This window comes from Anser brachyrhynchus, assembly GCF_964034855.1.
Source record: "Anser brachyrhynchus genome assembly, chromosome: 1".
In the NCBI taxonomy this organism is placed as follows: domain Eukaryota; kingdom Metazoa; phylum Chordata; class Aves; order Anseriformes; family Anatidae; genus Anser; species Anser brachyrhynchus.
In genome coordinates, this window is record NC_137694.1 from 24,081,913 (window position 1) to 24,101,561 (window position 19,649).

Consider the following 19,649-nt stretch of genomic DNA (forward strand, 5'->3'; position numbering starts at 1 on the left):
TTATTTTAAGACAAAAGCCCTATTTTGATGTGGTATAGACTGCTTGCTAACATTCTTGCTATTTGTATGACCTCTCACCATTGCAAGCCATCATAATAATAATCACATAGATACTAGAATCATATTCACATAACTACTCAGGCATCGGAAGGCTTCATGAAGTGTTGCTCTAGTTAGCTTACACTGAGATCTCAAAGTGAAGTTCACAGGTGTTTGAGAATACTTAAGTTCCAAATGCAGTGAAAGTGAATAATTAACGCACACAGTGAAAGTAAAAATAACTGACTCATTGTAAGATTAAGGAAGAAGAGTGGAGTTAGGCAATGATGGGGAGAGGGGTTCGAATGCCATCTTTCTGTTGGATTTAGATATCTACCTCCATGGTTAATTAGCCCCACGCTGTGTCAGTGTGGTCAGCAAGCAGAGCCAGTCCTGCAGAAAGAGGGGAACGCCAGGACTCTTCAAACGGAGTAGTGCAGCTGATCCCATGTAACTTCTCACTGTAGGAGTTCAAGATGTGCAAAGAGAATTGGAATAGTGGGCATATGGTCTGTGGTTAGGTTTGCAAACAAGGAGCTAGCTAAGTATCCAATAAGCTGTAAATTCATACTGTACCTTAGTCAGCTCTACCAGAGTCTATGCCTTCTATCTGCCCATACAGCTGGTGAAAATAGAACAGTTCCCTGGAGATACTTTGCACTGCAGTAGCCTTCGAGGCCTTAAATTTGAGATCTTTACACAGTCAACAGTCCCATTGATCTTACTGATAGTTTAGAGGGATTTATGACTGCAAGATGAAACACAGAGCAAATGTATTCTAACACTACTGTCAGTAAATTCATTTTAAAGAAGTAGAGCGTATCCCTGTAGGAGAATATTATTTATTTTTAATATACTCCAAGTCAAAATTTTCGTGACCTGCAATTTTAAACAAAGTGTGCAATTGAATGCTTGCTCTGGTGGAAAAGATACCATAGAAATATCGACAATAGAATTAGCCTTTTGTGTTAGTCAAGCATTAAAGTCAAGTCTGTGTTTGCTCTGGTGAAACTTGATGTAACAATGCACTTGTTCAGCTGGTGATCAGTTTATAATAGCTCAGTTGTACAAATTGTTTCTGAAGTGTGCACAACCCAAGAGATGGAAAGCATATGATGGAAAAACCACTGAAATGGATACACCGTACACACTCCGTGCCAGGGAATTGCTTGAAATCTACCGCAGTGTTAGCATGAATGACATCCCACAAGATGAGAGAATAGATGTGCTGTTAACACTCAGATGTACAGTGAAGGTATGTTTTATTTTTCTATTTATGTTTGGCTTGAAGCTACACTTTCCACAGGTACAGTCATTTAATTATGTCAATACATACGCAATGCTTCTTCTGGCAAATAGGTGCCAGTGTGATCAGCTGGCAGCAAGAGAGAGTCTAATGTACTATGAGAGAATAATTTATATTCCAGATATACTCTAAATTCACATTGCACTTTGTGATGTACGCATTTTTCTTCAAGTTGTGTTAGAATTTTAAGATTTTGGTCTTTTTTTTTTGTGTGTATTAAAACATAATATTATAAATTATAATAAACACCAAATATTTATATATTTATATTTTATATAAATATTTAATTATAATAAATATAGGACAAAGATTAGCTTAATATTTGTAACAACTTGATGAAAACCATGACAGAAAGGTAAGTGCCTGTTACTTTTTGTTTGTTTGTTTTTCTTGAAACAGATGTTCCTTTGGTTGAAAGATTCTCCATTTAGAACCTTATAATTTCTCTGTTGGTTTGGCTGCCACTTTTATGGCTGGCAAATACTGATTTTTTTTTTTCTTTTACCTTTCACTCCCCATCCCCACCACTACTGCCAGTATTCATAGTGAAATAGAAGCTGGCTGCATTTCTTTTAAATCCTTTATTTTTTAATTTTTTTTAAAATCCAGCTTTAAGTCACTTTCAAGATGATAAGTTAACATCAAACTAGAATAGAATGTTGCTTCCTAGTCTTCTTGAAACAAACTAGCATCTTCCTGTTGCCTTTGGTAATAGCAGAATTTGATCTGAAGTCAATATGACATTGGGAGCATTGCTAATTTATGAACTTCTGCCCATCTGAATACAGTCGTCGTTGTGGTAATCAAAGTCTATAATTTCTGTAAACTAGCACTCATGTTTTAGATGAAGAAACCCTGAACTTAGTCACCTGCTATCTATCTCTGGAGAATCTCTTCATAAGCATTTGATTGATTGAAATGACTAAATTACAAGGATGCTTATAAAGCTCCCAGGCCTTTAGTGTGTGTGTTTTGGTTGGTTGGTTGGTTTTGGTTTTCTTTTTTTTTAAATTAAAAAAAAAAAAACACATCTACTATGTATATATGTTACACCTCCTGTCACATAACCAGAGGGTGCCAAAAGAAGCCAAAGCTTCTTAGGGACTTCCTGGGGCTTTTGGAGGCTGAAAACTGTGCCTGTGTTCTATGCCTCATCTCAGATGCTCAGTGTTTTTTAGTGCCCCCAGATTTGCAGTTCTTCATAGCTTCAGTATAGATACAGGCTTCTTAAAGCAAAATCTCTAAGTATTCTCATTTTTTTTTAGCTTTTTACTATGTTAGTGTTTTTAGAGGTTGTTTTCCTAAGACACTACAGGTTCTTCTGTTCATATTGTGAATGTAAGGAGGTGTGAATGATGAATGCCACAGTGTCCATAGTTTGCTTTCATATCTGTGTTAGAATTATTTTGTTTCTTATATTGTTGTGGTGTTTTTTTCCCTTTTTATTCTGTACTTCCCTTCAGGAACATGCATGTGAATTAACAAAAGAAATAGTGGAATTAATTGACAGAGAAGTTGATCTTATGTCAAGAAAGGTGAAAGAATGCAACTTAGAAGGACTGAGGAAAAGAATTTGTACATTATTTCTTCAGTATATTAAAAAGCCTGAGTTTAACCCTGAAGTTGCAAAGATACTTAAGGTATTGTTCCATTTTTTGCAGTCTGACTTAATGGCCGTGAAACTAAATAGGATAGAAAATGGGAATGGAAAACCATGAATGCTTTTTTATTTCTTTTTGCTGTAGAATTGCTGGAGGAGTTCCTCAAGAAGTAAAAATACATACGAATTTTCATAAAAATCATCTTATATAGTCATATAGAAAGCATAGTTTTAACATGGTTTTTACTACCTGCTACTTCTCAGGTTGTTAAGAGAGAGAACTCTAAATGGTCTTACAGATCTTACAAGGTAGTAACAGGAAATTGTAACAGCAACAACACCAACCAACAGAGAGATCTGAAAATGACATAATGGCAAAGCATTTTTTCTTCCACTGGAATAAGGTGTAACATCTCACAAGTCCAGGAAGGGGGAACGTTGCCATTGTCAAAGTGATGAGTTGCTGTTGTACAACCGATTGTTATTTAATGAAAAGCAGATCCAGCAAGGTGGAATATACCTCTTTCAAGTTGTGTGATTTTTTATTTCATTTCTAATTACAGACTATGATAAAAATATCATTCATTATGGCTGTTTTAGGCAGAGACGTATTCTGCATGTATCAAGAGGGGATTCCTCTTATAGTGTTTGATAGCGTCTCAGGGATAGGGACCTAGTAAACGATAATAGGTTTTAGAATTAACTAACAGTAATTTTTCACTAAGTTTATAGTCAGGGTTACCTAGATGGGTCGTAGCAGACAGTGGGGATGGGAAATGCTTGTTTTTTGTAGCTTTTGGTTAACTGTATCTTGAGTTCAAGGTTGAACTGCACCTATTTTTGAACCTTGTAACCTTCTGTAGACCAAAAAAAATATGGCAGTTCATTAGGAGACAGTCAAAGTGACCACAGCCTCTGGGCATTTCAAAGAAAGGCAGATGACCACGGTAGGTAGCTGGATTGTCAGATTGTTCAAGCTACCCAATTACAGACTTGGGTCTTCTGCACAGACTGCATTATATTCCTTCCAGAACCACAAAGCAAGATGAGGATGAAGAGGTTGTTAGCAAGTTTAGTTCACTGTCTTCCCCAGTATTGCTTTTGGACATGGAGTTTTGATGGTTTTATATTTTTATGCCGAAGTATTAATATGCCTGCAAGTTCAAGGTTTTATCTTTGACGTGAAGAGCAGATTCCACATGAAAAATTAAATGCTGAAGAATTGGTTTCTGCTTTCTGTGTTATCAGCCATTCTGGAAAGATGACAGTCTGCTTACAGAAAAGCACTAGCAAGAGCGCTGGAGCAGAAGGTCTTCATATAGCTTAAAAAACAACCTGACTGATTTGTATAACTGGTTTAAACAAGTACAGTAAGAAAATAGAATGGCTTTCGGTCTTCTATTTAAAAGAAAAAAAAATCTATTGAGTATTTTAAAACAAATTAGTGGCTTTTAAATATTAGAATATTTGTATAAATATGTGTAAAATCTATTCATGGTAGAGTTAGGGTGACACACAAGTAATACAAAGATACGTTGTGATAAATTAACTGTTTTTTTTAATCTTTTAGGTTCCACCAGATCCTCTAAAGCTTTATAAAAATGTTAACTTCTGTCGTAGCTGCGAAAATTACTTACCATCTACTGAATTTCCTGTTCCTGCTAATTCCCGCACCATTGGCAGATGTCACTTGTGTTGCAAGCTTGATAATGAGGCTCGGCGACGAGAATCATTTTTGAAGTACAGACTTATACTAGAAAATCTCAGAAGGTCTGAAGCTGGTTACCAGGATGATACTGAAATTGTTTTCTTAGTTCAGGTACTGTCTGAGAGATCATTGCTAATAATGGAAACTGGTGGCTTTGTCTCTAATTTTCCCTTTATTTTGTGGATGTAGTTGACAGGAAGAGAACTAGGCTAAAAGCTACAAAAACTTCTCCCTGTGATATGTGATGTTCGCTACCATTAAGAAAAAGCACTTAAGCTCTTGAAATGTAGCTGTGGTTACAAGCAATATATTAAAAGAAGGTAGAAGACTAGCTAGCAGGTCAAAGAATCAGATGATCCGGATTCTCTGGTACTGCTGTGGTGATACTGTTGCTTAAAGACACTGGCATCATCGGTAAAGGAACAGTGATGTTTTTGTGGCTGTAGTATTGCTGAAGACATAGTGTTAGTAAAACAACCTTAGCCCCTTTTTCTGAACTGTTGTAGTAATACAAGTGAATTGTTTTATGTTCTCAGAATGAAAAAAAATAAAGAAAATAAGGTCTTTACATTCTGTTTTATGTCAGCAGAGCATCTGTATAGTTGGAATTTTTACTGCTTTGCATTCAGTGAGAGAGATTCACTAAATATTTAATTTTTCTAAATTATGTACTATCATATGTAATTATATGTAATCTTCTGCAGCATTTCTAAGTAGGTAATGTTTCTTAATGATCATTACAAAAACAACTCAGTTCAAAGAACTTTTTGCCTCTACCTTCGACAAATTCTGTCTCTTCTAGTTGTTACTACTTGTTTTGTCAATAAAAGAATCTGACATCCAATATCCACTGGGAAAGTTTTAAAGTAATTGCAAAATGCTATCTTTTGAAAATTGAACAGCCCAAATTTATTTTAACATTCTGGGATTTAGAAATAGGAATCTCTACAGCATCAACATTCATAGGACAGTTTTGAACTGTATTTTCAGGATGTCTAAAACAGCAACCAAGCAAACAAAAGCCAGACATCAATATGCCAAAAGGAAGATTGGATCTTTAATTATAATGCCTATGTTAAGGAATATAATAGAAGAGTTTGTATTTAGTAGATGCTTGTTTGTCAATACTGGTTTCTACTTAAGCTGAACTTTTTTTTTCTTTTTTCTTTATTTGAATATGTAAACATCCTCCAAACTCACTTGGATGTCTCTCACGTCACATCACTTACGAAATTTTTCCAGCAAACACTTTTGGCTGCATTAGAACAGCAGATGCCTGACCTTGCAGAATGCTGGTGGCTGTTAATGCACTGAAACATGACTGCTTTTTAACTGCTGACACTGAAAGCCCTCTCTTGCCATTGCAGTTTTACCACTACAGCATCTCTGGATACTATTATTACCTTTTTTTCTGAGCTATTTCATTTTTTTTTCTTCCCCTAACAACCACTGTTTGTCCTCTACTCCACTGTATCCAGAAAACAGCTCCAAGGCATCCAAAATGACTCTGGCACAACTAGAAGTCTTTTGCAACATCTACGACAGCTTGATTTATTCTCCAGTGCAGTACCAAAACTGGACTGTCTATGGACAGATGCAAGACTTTTGTGATAAGATAGAAGATTTTTCTTCAGATGTCTTGCATATTGATTCTAGCCCTGCTTGGGCTGAACACTTTGAGTGCTGCTAAGGCAAAAAAAGTAGTTGGTGTGTGTTATGGTTATGGTAGCTCTGCTAATTCAGCTTACTGCAGCTAAAGACCTGCTTTGTGGTATCAAAATGAGCTAGTTCAGCAGCTGTGTCAAGTCCTGAGGCTGCCTTTAATTCTTTCAGAGGGTTTAACTATGCTGTGCTCCTTAGAATCAATGGTACATAGTATGGCTTTGATTTTCTTGATGGGCAAAATCCTAATGGGAGTGATCATTTGAACTAATGAATACTCTTAACTCCTTTATCAGTTCGTTGCCTACCCTCATTTCCAGTCTCAGCTGCTGAGTGCTCTCTCTGATACTTGCTCCCAACATGTCATGTGGCAGTGGTTGAAGGGCATTTCTGTTTCTCGGGAGAACAGAACAAGTTACTGGGATGGAGGGACAGAGTGTCTTATGAAATCAGTGAACTGTAAATTTTCACAGCAAAACATGTCTACCTTAAGAAAGTGCAGACGTTGTCTCTTAAATCAAACTTTCCCCCATAACCAGACAAGTTTTAACAAGCTTTTGCCTAGTTTTCAGGGGAAAAAAAAAAATCCAGGAAAAAGAGATTGTGGATGTGTTTTGCATGGGACCTTATATACTTCAATATAGATTTTAGCAAATTCTTTCAAGAAGTATAGCTTCTCACACACACACACACACACACACACACACAAACAGTAGTACTTGCTAATATGTCTGCTTACAGATTTCTGGCTTCTTAGAAGAAGATATAGAAGTTATTCAAAATTTTGTGAAAAGGAGAAAATACTGAAAATAGAAGCAATTAGTGAAACCCAATAAAGGAGTCCCCGTAGGACCAGATTTATACCAGATGTAGCAGTAATCCTATGTTCCTGGAATTAGTAGGCACATATTTATTATCAGTGGAAGTTCTAAGCCAAGCTTTTATCTACATTTTCCCTGGAAAGAATTTAGATGGGCTCCTGGATTTTTGGAAGTAAGATAGATGAGAATACATGAGGCTGCATATCACTAAAGCACCGTGCTGGTATGCTTTCATTGATCCTTTGTCAGGAGTTTAATAAGTAACATGTAAACGTTTATTTTAACAAAATAAGTGAAGATTTCTCCTTAGAGGAATGAGCCTTTTCAAAAGGCTAGATAAATGGAGGAAAACCTGTTTAAAAGTCTGTTGTTTACAAGCTCCTGAAGATAAAAATCTTCTAATAATGTTTCCATGACTGATACAGAGAAGAATCTATGGAGGGTGACTGAAAACCTTGACAAAGTTCAGTGGTAACTGCTGTCCTAAATTCTTTTTTTTCATTTAAGATGCTGTTTTTACCAAGTTTTAGTAGTGATTTCAGACAGCTAGTAATAAATTAACAAATTAAGATTAATGCAAAATAACCTGAAACATGGGTGAAAAGTATGTCTAAAGACCTTTCTGTACCAGAGAACCTTTACGAACAGACCTTCCATTATATTTTGTTAATGTTGTAGAGTAGCTACCTGATCAGATGTGACCTCATTTGGTAAAATGAGTAACAGAGTCATGAACACAATAAATTCTTACACGTCAACAGCAGAGTGAGGGGAAGAAAGCAGAGCAGGCAATTTAGGGTCTGTCACAGGTGAGAGTTTTTATTGGCCTAATTTCCTACATTTTCCACACCATATTATCCTGACTACATGTAAACTTGAAGTAATTTAGTAGTGTAATAACAGTAATAATTCGATAACAGTAATTCTGAACCCCTGAATGAAATGGTAAACATCTCAATAATAACAGAGATGGATTATTATTATTAACCAAAGAAGTCTGAGCAGGTTAAAGCATGCCATGTGAGAAAACAAAAACATGAGATTTAAGAAGTTTCATAAGAGCATTTAAGCAATCAGGATGTCAAAGGAAGATAGCAAATTGCCCGTGGCAGAAACAATCAAAGAAAGAAGGTAGCATTTTAGAGATGACATAAAAATGTAGTTCATAATTGCCACACCATGCTAGAGGAAGATGTAGTGTATATCTAGACATTCTTTACCCAAGTGATTGTATGACGTGCGTAGAACAATATTTTATTCGAAGATTTACTTGGATTCTTACATGGTTACCATGTTTTTGTTGTAGAATGAAATAAGCTTCTTCTTTCTTGCCTGTTTTCCGTTTCAGCTGCAAGATCTACAGTACATGATTGAGAACATTTGGGGCTGTCAGTCTGCTCTTAGTGCCTGCAGTGACCTTTGTGATTTGGTGATGGTCAGATGGGATAAGCAGCAGGAGTGGTCACCGTGGAACACAATTCTCCTCACTAAAGATGAGGCAGATGCACATCTTAAGCTGTGTAACCTTCAAGAGGTAAAATTTAATGGGCTTAATTTGTTTCCAATATTTCTATTACATTTTAATAGAATCCTGTGTGTAGTGATGTTTGGCCAAAGTCCTTACACTCATGAATGTTTAAGTTGGCCCACTATATCTATTTAAATAATTATGTCTGTCCTATTAAATAGACAAGGCAGTAGTCCAGAGGGCAGCTGGCAGAGTACAGCTCACATCCATATACCTAAACTGCCTTGCCCTGATTCACCCACCTGAAATTCAAGAAGCTAAGTAGCCTCATCCATGCTGCTTACCGAGAATCATTCCACACCTGTGATGCTCCTTCATCTGTGCTCAGACATAGCCAGCCTGGATGTAAAATATGCTGAGCTGTAAATACTGTGACACCTGTGTACTTTAACCTAGTCTAGGCTTTAGCCTCATTTATTTCTGTCCTCATAAATTTATCATCAAATAACAGAATGACATGTATAACCTTTTGTCTAGAACTTAAGTATTTCTCATAATAAAATTTGTTTCAACTTTCTTACATAGTGCCACTTTCTTACATTTAAGTGCCACTGAAAATGTAGTCTTACAGTTTATAATTAAATAGTAGAAACGTAATGGCAGCTCTGAGTTGGGAAAGCTTAAGAATTGATAAAGAAGTAATTGAAACTGTGGATTTTTACACCACTACCCCCAAATCCCATATCTAAACATAGTAGTCTGGTAAATAACTCACTCCACTGGACATCATATGGTAGAGTATTCAGTTTTCTGTGGCACGAGAGAATCCTGGGGACTGTGTTTGTCGTGTCATTAGTAATGGATTATTAAGCCTCTCTCCTGTAGGTTTCTGATTTATGTAAGTAGTGATCCAAGGTCATTTTTGTATAGAATTCGTTTATTCAGGATATTCTTAATTCAATTTCTAACACAGTATGTATGCATTACAAATGCAGCTTCTGTTGTTAGTCATTATGAAAGCCTTGGGAGAATCTGAGAACTAAATTCACAGAGGAAAAGAATTACCCAGTGAAAGTTTTGCTTTGGGAACAAAATGTGTTAGGGAATTCTAAAGATAAAGGGAATTCAGCTATCTATATTTTTGTCTGTGCATGCCTAACTTGTGTTTTCAAGCAGCCGTGATTATATGAGCGTTACCTTTAAAAGTTAAAATCAGGTTCAAGCTGAAAATTCCTTTATCCACTCCTCTATCTCACTTTCAGTTAACAAGGCTGTTCAGGCAGTCTGAGTCTAACAATGCTTCTCTGCATCCATGAATCTGTGTTACTGGCACTATAGCAGGCAGAGGTTCTGGTTATGCACTTACCTGCTTTAACTTCTTGAGTCTGGATGTCATAGTCAGAAATGCCATTAACTTGATTAGTCCAGAGATTACACTTGTGTTTCTGATATGAATGATAAATTGTAGTAAAAATATTTCATTACTTTCATGTAACTGCAATAAAACCTTTTTCTGTTTGGATTTAAACTTTCTCTGTCATTGGATTCAGCCCAAGTACAGAAATTTAAACTACATTAGAATACAGAGTGAATTTTTTCAGCTTTTTTATATTATTCAAGTACAATGAAAAGCAGAAAGTAAACAAACTGCATCTGTGAAGACAAGTCTTGAATTTCATGAGCTTTTTATTAAATGTGTTCTAAGCTGGTATACACTCTGTATATACCCTTGAAAAGAACCATTAATTTTCCTGGTTTCATTCGAAGTTGGAGAACAACAACTGTATGACTGGCAGAGGGCCGTAGAAGGTTCCTCTGCATCTCCACCTTCAGAGGAGGTGGGAGATAGCTCTGAAAAGCAACAGATAAGATACGCAAGCCTACCTTAAAATTGTACACTATTTGTAGTAACTACAAATTGCTTGCTACATAAATGGAAATGGGCCAGCAAGGAATTGCCTTTCTTCATTGGTAATGGCCAAAGCTCTGTTTTAAAAAAATGCGTGAAATAAGAGAAAATGAGGCAAAGTTAGAATGCTGTAAGTTGAATCACTCTCATTCATTAAAAAAAAAAAAAAGCCCCTTAAGCACTTTCTTTAATACTGATTCTTATTCATAATGATGAATATAGAGATAGCAAAGTTTTTTTTTTCCAACTAAATATTATGCTTATTTACAGCATCATCTGAGATAGTACTAATCACTACAAATTGTGAAAATATGTTATCACTGCTGACTCAAACACTGAAAAACGCTTTCTGCTGTGATTATTTGTAACTAATCACTCTGATTCTTAGTAAGGAAATTTCCTGTATTTATCACCTTGCAAATGCTGATATTTAGCCATTGTCATTTTTAATTTTTGAAAGATAAATACAACTTTTCTTACTTGAAAAGAAATAAATGAATGTTATCTTAGATGGCTAAAAAATGCCAGAAGTTTTCGTGTTTTTAAAAGATAACATTTCACAAGGAGTGGTTCGTGATTTTCACTGTTGGACCATAAGGTAGCAGTATAGAACTACAAAATGTTTTATTTCATTCTCTAATGTATATGAATAAATTATATGGCTTAGTCCATTGAAGGGTCACTATTTATACTGTCTAAAATATAAAGCAATCTGTGGACTGATTAATATCTTCATTGTATTTAATGGCATTTGGATTTTCTTTCAGGCTTATGAAGCAGCATTTATTCACAGAATAAAACAAAAACATATCCGGGCGAAAAAGTACTTTGCTCAGATCCCAGCGATGACATCATTTTTGCCTAGGAGTGACAAGCGGGCTAATGCAAGTTAACTTTTAATAGCTACGCCTATTCCTACCGGTACAAAAACATAACTCATAGTGAAGTTAACTGAAGTTAAAGAAGTTACCTGAATTATTGATTAATACAATTTCCTTGATTTCGAAGATTTTTTTACCAATATCTTAATTGTATAACATCAAAATAAACTTCAGCCTGTAAAATAATTTGATCCTGATTATTCAATATAACTATAGTTCATGGTTTGTAACCTCATTATTTAAAAAGTAAAATATTGTTGATGAGCTGTGTACATTTACGAGCTATGACTGCTTTGCTGTGCATGCCTGTGTTGCTTGGAATATTTGTTTCTGTGTAATATTGCTTTTGAGGAAATCTAGCTAACTCTGTTATCTTTCACTTAGAAAAGTAACATATTAATTTTATATAAATTATTTAATTTCATATTAATATATTAAATGTATTTTTCTGGCTTTAAGCATGTAAGGCAGAGAACCCCTCAAGCTCTACATTGCTGTACAACAACAGAATTGATATGCCCTTCCAAATATAGCTGCTTTGACTTGGAAACATTGGTGTAAAAAAGTAACTTCACTTTTTATGGCTCATCTTGTTGGTCATAATGGAACTGCCAGCATACAATTATTGTATCAGAGATCATGAAATTATTGTGAATCAGGCTTAAAAATTGAAAATATACAATGCAGACTGTTCAGAACTTTTTTTTTTTGAGGAACTTCTAGTAGAAGTTAATTGCTTCCCTAAACTTACAGAGTTAGGGTTATGTTTGATTATACTTACAGAGAAAAATATTTGATGGTGTGCATTCAGTAAAGTCCTACAGAAAGTTGCTAACTTCTGTTGACTGCTTGAAACCTCTATTCTAGGCATGTCTTTCACCAAGGGCAAAGACCTTTGCTCTGACATACAAAACTGTCTAGTAAAAGCAGTAGCATTTAAAAATAGAGATAAGCATATATTTAGAACCAAACAGCTGGTAACTAGACTGATTCCTTCAACGGAACATGCACTTGTAGGCTCGACTGACCGGGTGCATTCTAACATCAATGGAAGTCTTTCCACTGGTTTTGCCATTAAATTCAGATTCTGGATTTTAGTTCAGTATATGAACTAGTAGCACATGAGCATTCCCATTAATTTACGTACTTACCAGGGCTTGAGCCTTAAGATAAGCATGGCTGCTAAGACTGGGCCTCTACCTGAGTGATAAAAGGATTTTTGAAGAAAATTGTGGGTTGAAGGGCAAGAGCAAAAGCATGAATCATATAGACAGTAGCCTACTTCTTTATAAATTTCTTTCTTTTTAAACGTCTGTTTAAAAATGTACATTACAACCCCTGAAATGTGGTTTCAGTAAACAGTAAGGAAATAATTTGAACAAATGTGAGAAGCCACAAGTCCTTTGACATCAACGCCATGCGGTGTTGGAGATTTTTGGAATTTACAGAATCAAAATAATTCAGGTTTGAAGGGACCTCAGGAATCCAGCTCCTACTCTAAGCCCACGCAGGTATGAGGTCAGACTGAATTGCTTAGGGCTTTATCCATACACATCTCGGCAACCTTCGGGGGTGGAGAATGCATAACCTCTACCAGTAATTTGTTCCAGAGCCTGACTTTCCTCACCTGCAAAAAAGTTTATCCTCATATCCAGTTGAAAGCTGCTTTATTTCACTTGAGTCTCGTCTCTCATCCTCTTACTACACATGCCTGACTTAATCTTGATAATCTCTTCGTAAATGTTGGAAAGCTGCTATCAGGATTTCCCCAAGCTTGCTTTCCTTCAGGCTGAACAAGCCTAGCCTGTCCTCACACATCAAGTGCTTCTGCCTCCTGAGCTTCTTGGTGGAATGCTGTTGAACTTGCTCCCATTTATTAAAGCTTTTCTTGATTTGGGGAACTGGAAACTAGATGCAGAATTATGGATTTATGCTTGAAGAGTTCTAGATTCTGTGTTCAGCTGAGCATTCACAAACAAGTTGTTTGGCCTGCTAGAGAATTGCTCACCCACAGAAATTTTTTGGTTTATGCTAAAGTCCACTTGAGTATTGTCTGGTACATGGCTGTCTGTGATTTTGAACTTTCAAGGGAAGAAAACAAACAGCTACCTGTATATAAAGTGAGACCTCATGTCTTCCTTCAAACCAGTGTCCAAAAATGGCTTCTGATAGCATAGAAATTGAGTGTTTCAGAGAATATGACATATTGAAAGAGAATTGTGGGAAAAAAAAAAAAAAAAAAAAGCATTTGGCCAAGTATAGACCACATAATTCAAAACTACGGGGACTTTTTTTTTTTTTTAGTGTAACATGGTTGCAATTACTATACACTATTTCCTATTAGTTTTCTTCAGTTGGTACTTTGATCATCTTACACATGATTTCTACATTGTTACTGAATTTAAAAGCAAAGAATGATTTTTACTGTTATATAACATTTAGAAATGTGTTTTTCCTTGAAAAGGAAATAATTTAAAACTTTTCTTTAGCAGTTGCTGTGCTGCTTCACCTGTTTATGTAGGTTACAAATAATATTTTTCCATGATGTAAATTTCTGCTTTTATGCATAGGAAGATGTAGAGGAAGAGGAACACAAAGCAACCACTCTTTCCACCTCCTTGACCCCAAAAGATGTCAAAATTAACAAAGTATTAATTCCTTTCTTGTATCATAATGTAATTGTAAACAGTGATAGAAACAGGATTATAGATTACATGTATGAGGGTAGCAAAGTAGTGGCTAATCAATATTTGGCATATGGAAAATACTTTTTAGGATAGGAAGTAATATTAATGATAACATATATATGTATATATATATATATAAAGCTATCATCCAAATCTTGGCTTTTTTTTTGTTGTTGTTTAGAACCTAAATTTGAATATGTCTATTATCTGAGCTAGAGGAAAAGATTTTTTAAGATGCTGCTGTAGTACCATGTTAGCTCCCAAAACTATGGCTGAAGAATCATATTTGCAAAGAAAATGGCTGGCACTTATTTTTGTCACTGGTCTATAGATAATTCTTTTAGCTTATCTTGCACTATAAATTGTCCTTGTTACAAGAGTGATCCCTTTTAGCCTGACTTACGGTCCTAAATTTACTTTCATCCCACACAAATCTGGCATTCACACTTCTTTTTGTAGAATTATGAAGTTGAGAGGATTATTTTTTTTTCTTAAAAGAAAAAATTCACAAGCAAAAGAAATTAAGCCTACATCATTTTGTTCTTTTCTCCCCATTATTTTTTGAGTTCCATATTTCAACTTTGACAGGATGAGAAATATGTGGGATATGTGATATGAATACAATTGTAAAAGAAAGCATGTATAAATCCAGAGAAATGGTTAGGAGTAAGAGGCAAGCACAAGGTATGTCAATACTACAGCCTCTCATAATAAAATCATTTTAGTTAAGTGGAGATACGTAGCGGTGGAGGTGTTCCTTCATTGCAGATTCATAGTGATTTCACGGTTGTCTGGGTTCCAGGATTTTGAACTTGTTCTGGATTTTAAAGTCTTCATGTACAAGCAGTTCTAAGCCTGGACTTAACCTATGAGTATTCAAGGAGAAGCCTCTGTGGAAAATGCATGAGTAAACTGGGTGTGCTTTTGTGTACACTGAAAGGCATCAATCTATATTACTGTTTAGGTTCCTGCTCACAGATGAAAGAACTTCTGCGATCCCATCTCATCTCATTTTAATTAATTCAGAGAAAGGAATCTTTTGAAAAACCTCTCTTTGCAGTAGCTAAATTTCTTTCGTATGGTTTGGCAAGAAATCTTTATTTTTAGAAGTGAAGAAAAAAGAGAGAAAGGAGCAAATATATGCAGATGCATTTGCGAGCCAAATTTTCTGGGGGAGGCAAATTAAAATCCCAGTCAATGGGTTCTTCTCATTCCCTTTTTTAGAGCTTTCTTCACTTCAGTCATTCCCAACCTGTGGGTTGCGGAGAAATATTAAAAAGGAAAATTCAGTTTGTTTTCAGTTAAAAGTTTGATCCTAAGTAATACAGTCATCCGAGAGAAAACAATCTGCTTTTGTTTCAAAAAGTTTTAAGGTGATTTCTGTAAGGCAGAATATGGAGAGTACATCTACCAACTGTGCTTCACTTCTCTTGTGTGTGATTTGGTTCGAGTGTGCAAATCCCCTCTGAAAGGCCCAACTCAAACACAGGGTTGGTCAGTTTTTCAAGATATTACCAGCCAGAAAGAGACAGGAACAATATTCCTGTATTTTATAATTCTCTCCCTTGTTTTAGCTTCTCTTTTGTTTTCATTAGTTTACATCAACCATTTCTGAAACAAGAAGCCAGGAATCTCTTACATGACTTAGGCTCTTCATTTGTGGTGTCAGCAGTTGAGTGTGGACTTGAAAAAGATGTTCACATGGCAGCAGTGGAATTTTTTAAATGGCGTAAACGCTTTAGCCCTGTGGAAACACATTAGTCACCCATTTAAAAAAAAAAAAAGAATATGGAATCTTCACTTATTTGCTAATGAATCATTTGCCCTTGTGGTGACATTCCTATCAGGGTACAGTGCATTATTTGTCTGTGTATCTGTGGGCCTTGATTTCCACACATTCAGGTCAGACCATTGAGGGCTTATTCAGATATGAAAGTCCTGGCAGCACTGGTCATATTTATCAACCGTGTTAGTAATGGAGGAGACCCCCTAGAACCTGCTCTTTGTTGAAAGAATAGGAAGATATGCCGCTTTATTGCTCTGTTTCACAAAGCAAGGATCTCTGCATTGCGCAGGCTGGAGAATAAAAGGAGCCAGTTGCAGAAAGCTTGGGCTTAGTGGAATAAAGGAATAGTGGAATAAAAGGAAGTGTAGAAGCAGTAACACTATTTCTCGAGACTGCCAAATGCAATGCAAATCCAGCATGTTCTGCAAAATTGAAATTTGAAATTGAAATTGAAAATTTGCTGCAAATTCTCTGATTCCCTTAGTATTCTGTGGGCAACCACATTGTGCGCTCTTGCTTTATGTAATGCTGACATTCCATTCTTCGTTTCTTATATGAAGAATGACTGTAAGAAGCAGACGGTGAATTGCAGTCCATAGGCTTTGTGGGCAGGAGATGCACACAAAACCTGTCTGTACCATTCCAGACAGGTGAAAAAACAGGTATGTCACATTCTGGAAGACACCACGGAAAAGCCGAACAATTCCAGAATTACAAAATGTTTTGCTTTTGTTGACTGAATTATTCCAACTCATCCTGAATTCTCTCTAGGGTGTTCCAGTTCTACTCCTGTCCTTTTTGTGGTCTGGTCTGGTCTTACCTGTCTGTTCCCTTAAACAGACAAACAGTGGCCTGTGAAAAGGGAGATGAAGGATTTATGAAATATCCATGAGGAGGGGAAAGTGCAATAAAAGGGTTAACTTCAGTGTTATGCAAAGGTAACATGGAGAAGAAAAGGAGCATGTGGGGGATTGGCTTTATTACTTTCCTCAAGAATATTGTTTTTGTATCTGGAATCTGATTTGAGATTGAAATGATGAACAAATTGTCCCATATTAGTCAACAGTGCTGGCACAATATACTGTGAATTAAGGCAAATGGACTTCATGAGTCAAGCTATGTGTGCTCTGATTCAGACGTGCATGCCTTCTGACTTCTGTTTATATCTGCCTTACAATTTGCATTGTGCTTCCTTATTTTTCCCTTGTCACAACTTGTTTTAGCATAGCTAACAATTTCTTTTGTGTAATGTCCTTAATATCTCCTTCTGGTTGCGAAGAGGCATCCATGCCCTGTGCTCAACATGTGCTAAATGACTGCTGCTGCCTGATGTAGTCAGATGACACAGAAACAACTCAGCGCTTGCCAGGGATGAGAAGGGATTGCAGAGAAATTTGCTTCCCAGCGTGAAGAATCGCTCTATGGCTATTTTGATCTTGCAAAAGACTTGTGAAATACTGAAGTCAGGTTCTGAAGTGGTTATAATTTGCTCCCGACTTTTGAAATTTTTGATTTTGGGGAGAGCATCGCTCCTTGCAAAAGATAGCTGAACAATTCCATGTCTCAGTGGATGCACTCCAAGCGTACAGTTTTCTCACTCTCTTCCTTCTCGCTGGAATCCGCAATGGGTAGATTTACTGCAGACTTCAAACCTGTCAACACCCAAATGTGTGACACCAGTTCTCAACACATGTGAAAGAGCTAAGCTGAGGGACACGATAATATAGAGCAGGGGAAGGAGACAGAAGTTCTGCAAAATACATTTTGCTCAGCATGGAAAAGTTTTCAATGTACTTCGTTTTGAAGCCGAGCAATGCTGTTATCAGCCTGCAGTTATCAAGGAGCTAGGGCAGCATGTCAGGAGCTGGACTCTGTGAGTCTCCCCCGTGCTGGTGTTACCGCTAACAGGCTCTTCATCCAAACTGTAAAGATTTGAGCTCAAAAGCTGAACAACTGCACGATGCCTGCTTAACTTTAGAGCACTTGCCTAAGCACAAGATAGCAGAAACTTTGCATGGGAGCACCTGGAGCTGCCTGCACGAAGCAGGCTGCTGCTCTATTCTTACCTGCTGAAACAGCACAAGGGAGAACAGGGAGAAGAGAGGAGCTGCGCATGCCTCCACGGGACAGGGACAGGCAGCAAACACTCGTCTGCGACCACCAGGGCTCTTCAGAGACCCTCAGAGGGCCTCACCCCGGGCTGGGAAGCACGCACAGCTGGGCAGAGCCAATGTAAATAGTTTGGGGGAAAGTCATGAATATGCGTAGTGATTCTGAAACAAATACGTGAATATGCAACAAGTGATAGTGGTGTACCCTACCGGCGTGCCTGGCTGGCGGCACGACCCCCGTGCACCCGGCTCCGTGACAGAAAGTACCCGCTGGTCAGCGTTACCCTGACGTGAAGGGGCTTTCCCCCGGGGCTCAGTGCCACCGGAGTGTCAGAGGAATCCGTCCCCGCTTACACAGCGGAGAGTTTTACGAGACGGAGGCTTATTAAAACCCTTTACGAGCCCCAGCCCCGAGCTGAGGAAGCCAGCGCTTTGCCAGAAAGCACCCTGCGGTCGCCGAGCGGCCTCGCGGAGCCGCCGTCAGGCCGGGGCAGCCCGGCGGAGCAGGAAGTGCAGCGGGCCTGGGTGCGCGCCCAGCCTGCCGCAGTTCCGCCTGGGCTGCGCCGGAGGCATGGCACGGCTCTGCCCGGCTGCCCCCCTGCTGCTGCTGGGCACCCTCCTGGGGACGGGGGCCCCCCTGATGCCCGGCTCCCCGCTGCCGCCGGGCCCCGTCCTGCTGCTGGGCTCCCTGCTGCTGCCCGGCCGGCCGGCGCTGGCCGGGGACCACGTACCCGCGCTGCTCTGGTCGTCTGTGAGGTAGGAGAGCTACAGCGGGCAGCGGCGCCCACCCTGCTGCTCCCCCATCGGGTGTGGAAGTGCATTTCCTACCTAGCCGGGCCTGGCGAGCGGTAAATTTGCCTTACCGGGCGGTAAATTTGCGCCATGAGCAAACTTGCCGGTGGGCGAACAAGCTAACAGGTGAAGCTACGCCTTTTTGTTCGTAGTTCTGGTGTGCTGCGCTGAGCGGTGGTGATCCCTCGCGTCTGAAGCGGGTAGGTTTTGTGCACCCAGAGGCAACCTTGAAGTCCTCTTGTCAGAGCTTTCGTGACTTAAAGGCACGCCATAAGGCAGCCTCCCAAAAAGGAGCTGACCAAAAACTGCGTGGCCGAGTTTAATCCTTGCAGCTCCTAACTCCCAGATGCTGATTTTTCAATTCTAAGTTCCTTTTATTTTTTATTTATTTATTTCATTTTTTTTAATAACATTTGATAATATTTTACCAACAACCGCTTTGTGTATAGGCATCAGTGGTTAGAAATAACAGCTAAACTGCAGACCATCTAGCGGAGAGTTCATCTCCTGCCCTCTGCAAGAGCGTATGAATTACACCTAGTTCAACAGGATGCCTCATCTCAGCTGGGTATTAAACTATTTCTCTAATACAAACCATCAGTAACACCAGCTGAATGTGTCACTCTCCAGCCAGGTGTCTCCAGGAAAAGCTCTCTCGTCCCGTGGCTGGCCTTGAGTCGAAGCTGTCTGCTCCGGGAGGGAGCAGGAGGGACGCGAGGGGGAACAGGGGGGACACGGTGGTGGGGGCTGCTGGTGGGCACGGCCGTGCGGGGCACGTTGTGCTGCTTTGGCCATCAGCAACCATCACATCAGGATTCATGGGAATGGACTCGCTGCCTTTGTACCTCCATCGCTCTCTTAATTCCCAGAGTGCTGCTT

General features: G+C 38.3%; 2 protein-coding genes and 1 long non-coding RNA gene across 4 annotated transcripts in view; 2 read left to right on the forward strand and 1 right to left on the reverse strand.

Annotated features, from left to right (window-relative positions):
• Nucleotides 1-11,666, forward strand: part of IQUB (IQ motif and ubiquitin domain containing) — a 23,817-nt gene extending 12,151 nt beyond the window's left edge. Inside the window, exons 8-12 of the mRNA XM_080576723.1 lie at nucleotides 1,124-1,294; nucleotides 2,809-2,985; nucleotides 4,516-4,764; nucleotides 8,485-8,670; nucleotides 11,281-11,666. Of these exons, the coding sequence (XP_080432849.1) occupies nucleotides 1,124-1,294; nucleotides 2,809-2,985; nucleotides 4,516-4,764; nucleotides 8,485-8,670; nucleotides 11,281-11,406 (909 nt within the window). The 3' untranslated portion in view covers nucleotides 11,407-11,666. The remainder of the gene's footprint in view (nucleotides 1-1,123; nucleotides 1,295-2,808; nucleotides 2,986-4,515; nucleotides 4,765-8,484; nucleotides 8,671-11,280) is intronic.
• Nucleotides 8,611-18,043, reverse strand: LOC308188091. 2 transcript variants are annotated; one of them, XR_013945150.1, is made up of 6 exons: nucleotides 17,934-18,023; nucleotides 17,455-17,519; nucleotides 15,721-15,825; nucleotides 12,546-15,333; nucleotides 10,489-10,590; nucleotides 8,611-8,661 (listed from the first exon to the last, which is right to left on the reverse strand). It is a non-coding gene; the product is annotated as an uncharacterized lncRNA (long non-coding RNA). The 2 variants fall into 2 exon arrangements; XR_013945149.1 differs by lacking the exon at nucleotides 17,455-17,519 and having other exon boundaries at nucleotides 12,546-13,559; nucleotides 17,934-18,043.
• The window catches only part of ATP6AP1 (ATPase H+ transporting accessory protein 1), a 56,135-nt gene continuing 54,478 nt past the window's right edge, over nucleotides 17,993-19,649 (forward strand). The window contains exon 1 of the mRNA XM_080576737.1: nucleotides 17,993-18,734. Coding sequence (XP_080432863.1) covers nucleotides 18,550-18,734 — 185 coding nt within the window. The 5' untranslated portion in view covers nucleotides 17,993-18,549. The remainder of the gene's footprint in view (nucleotides 18,735-19,649) is intronic.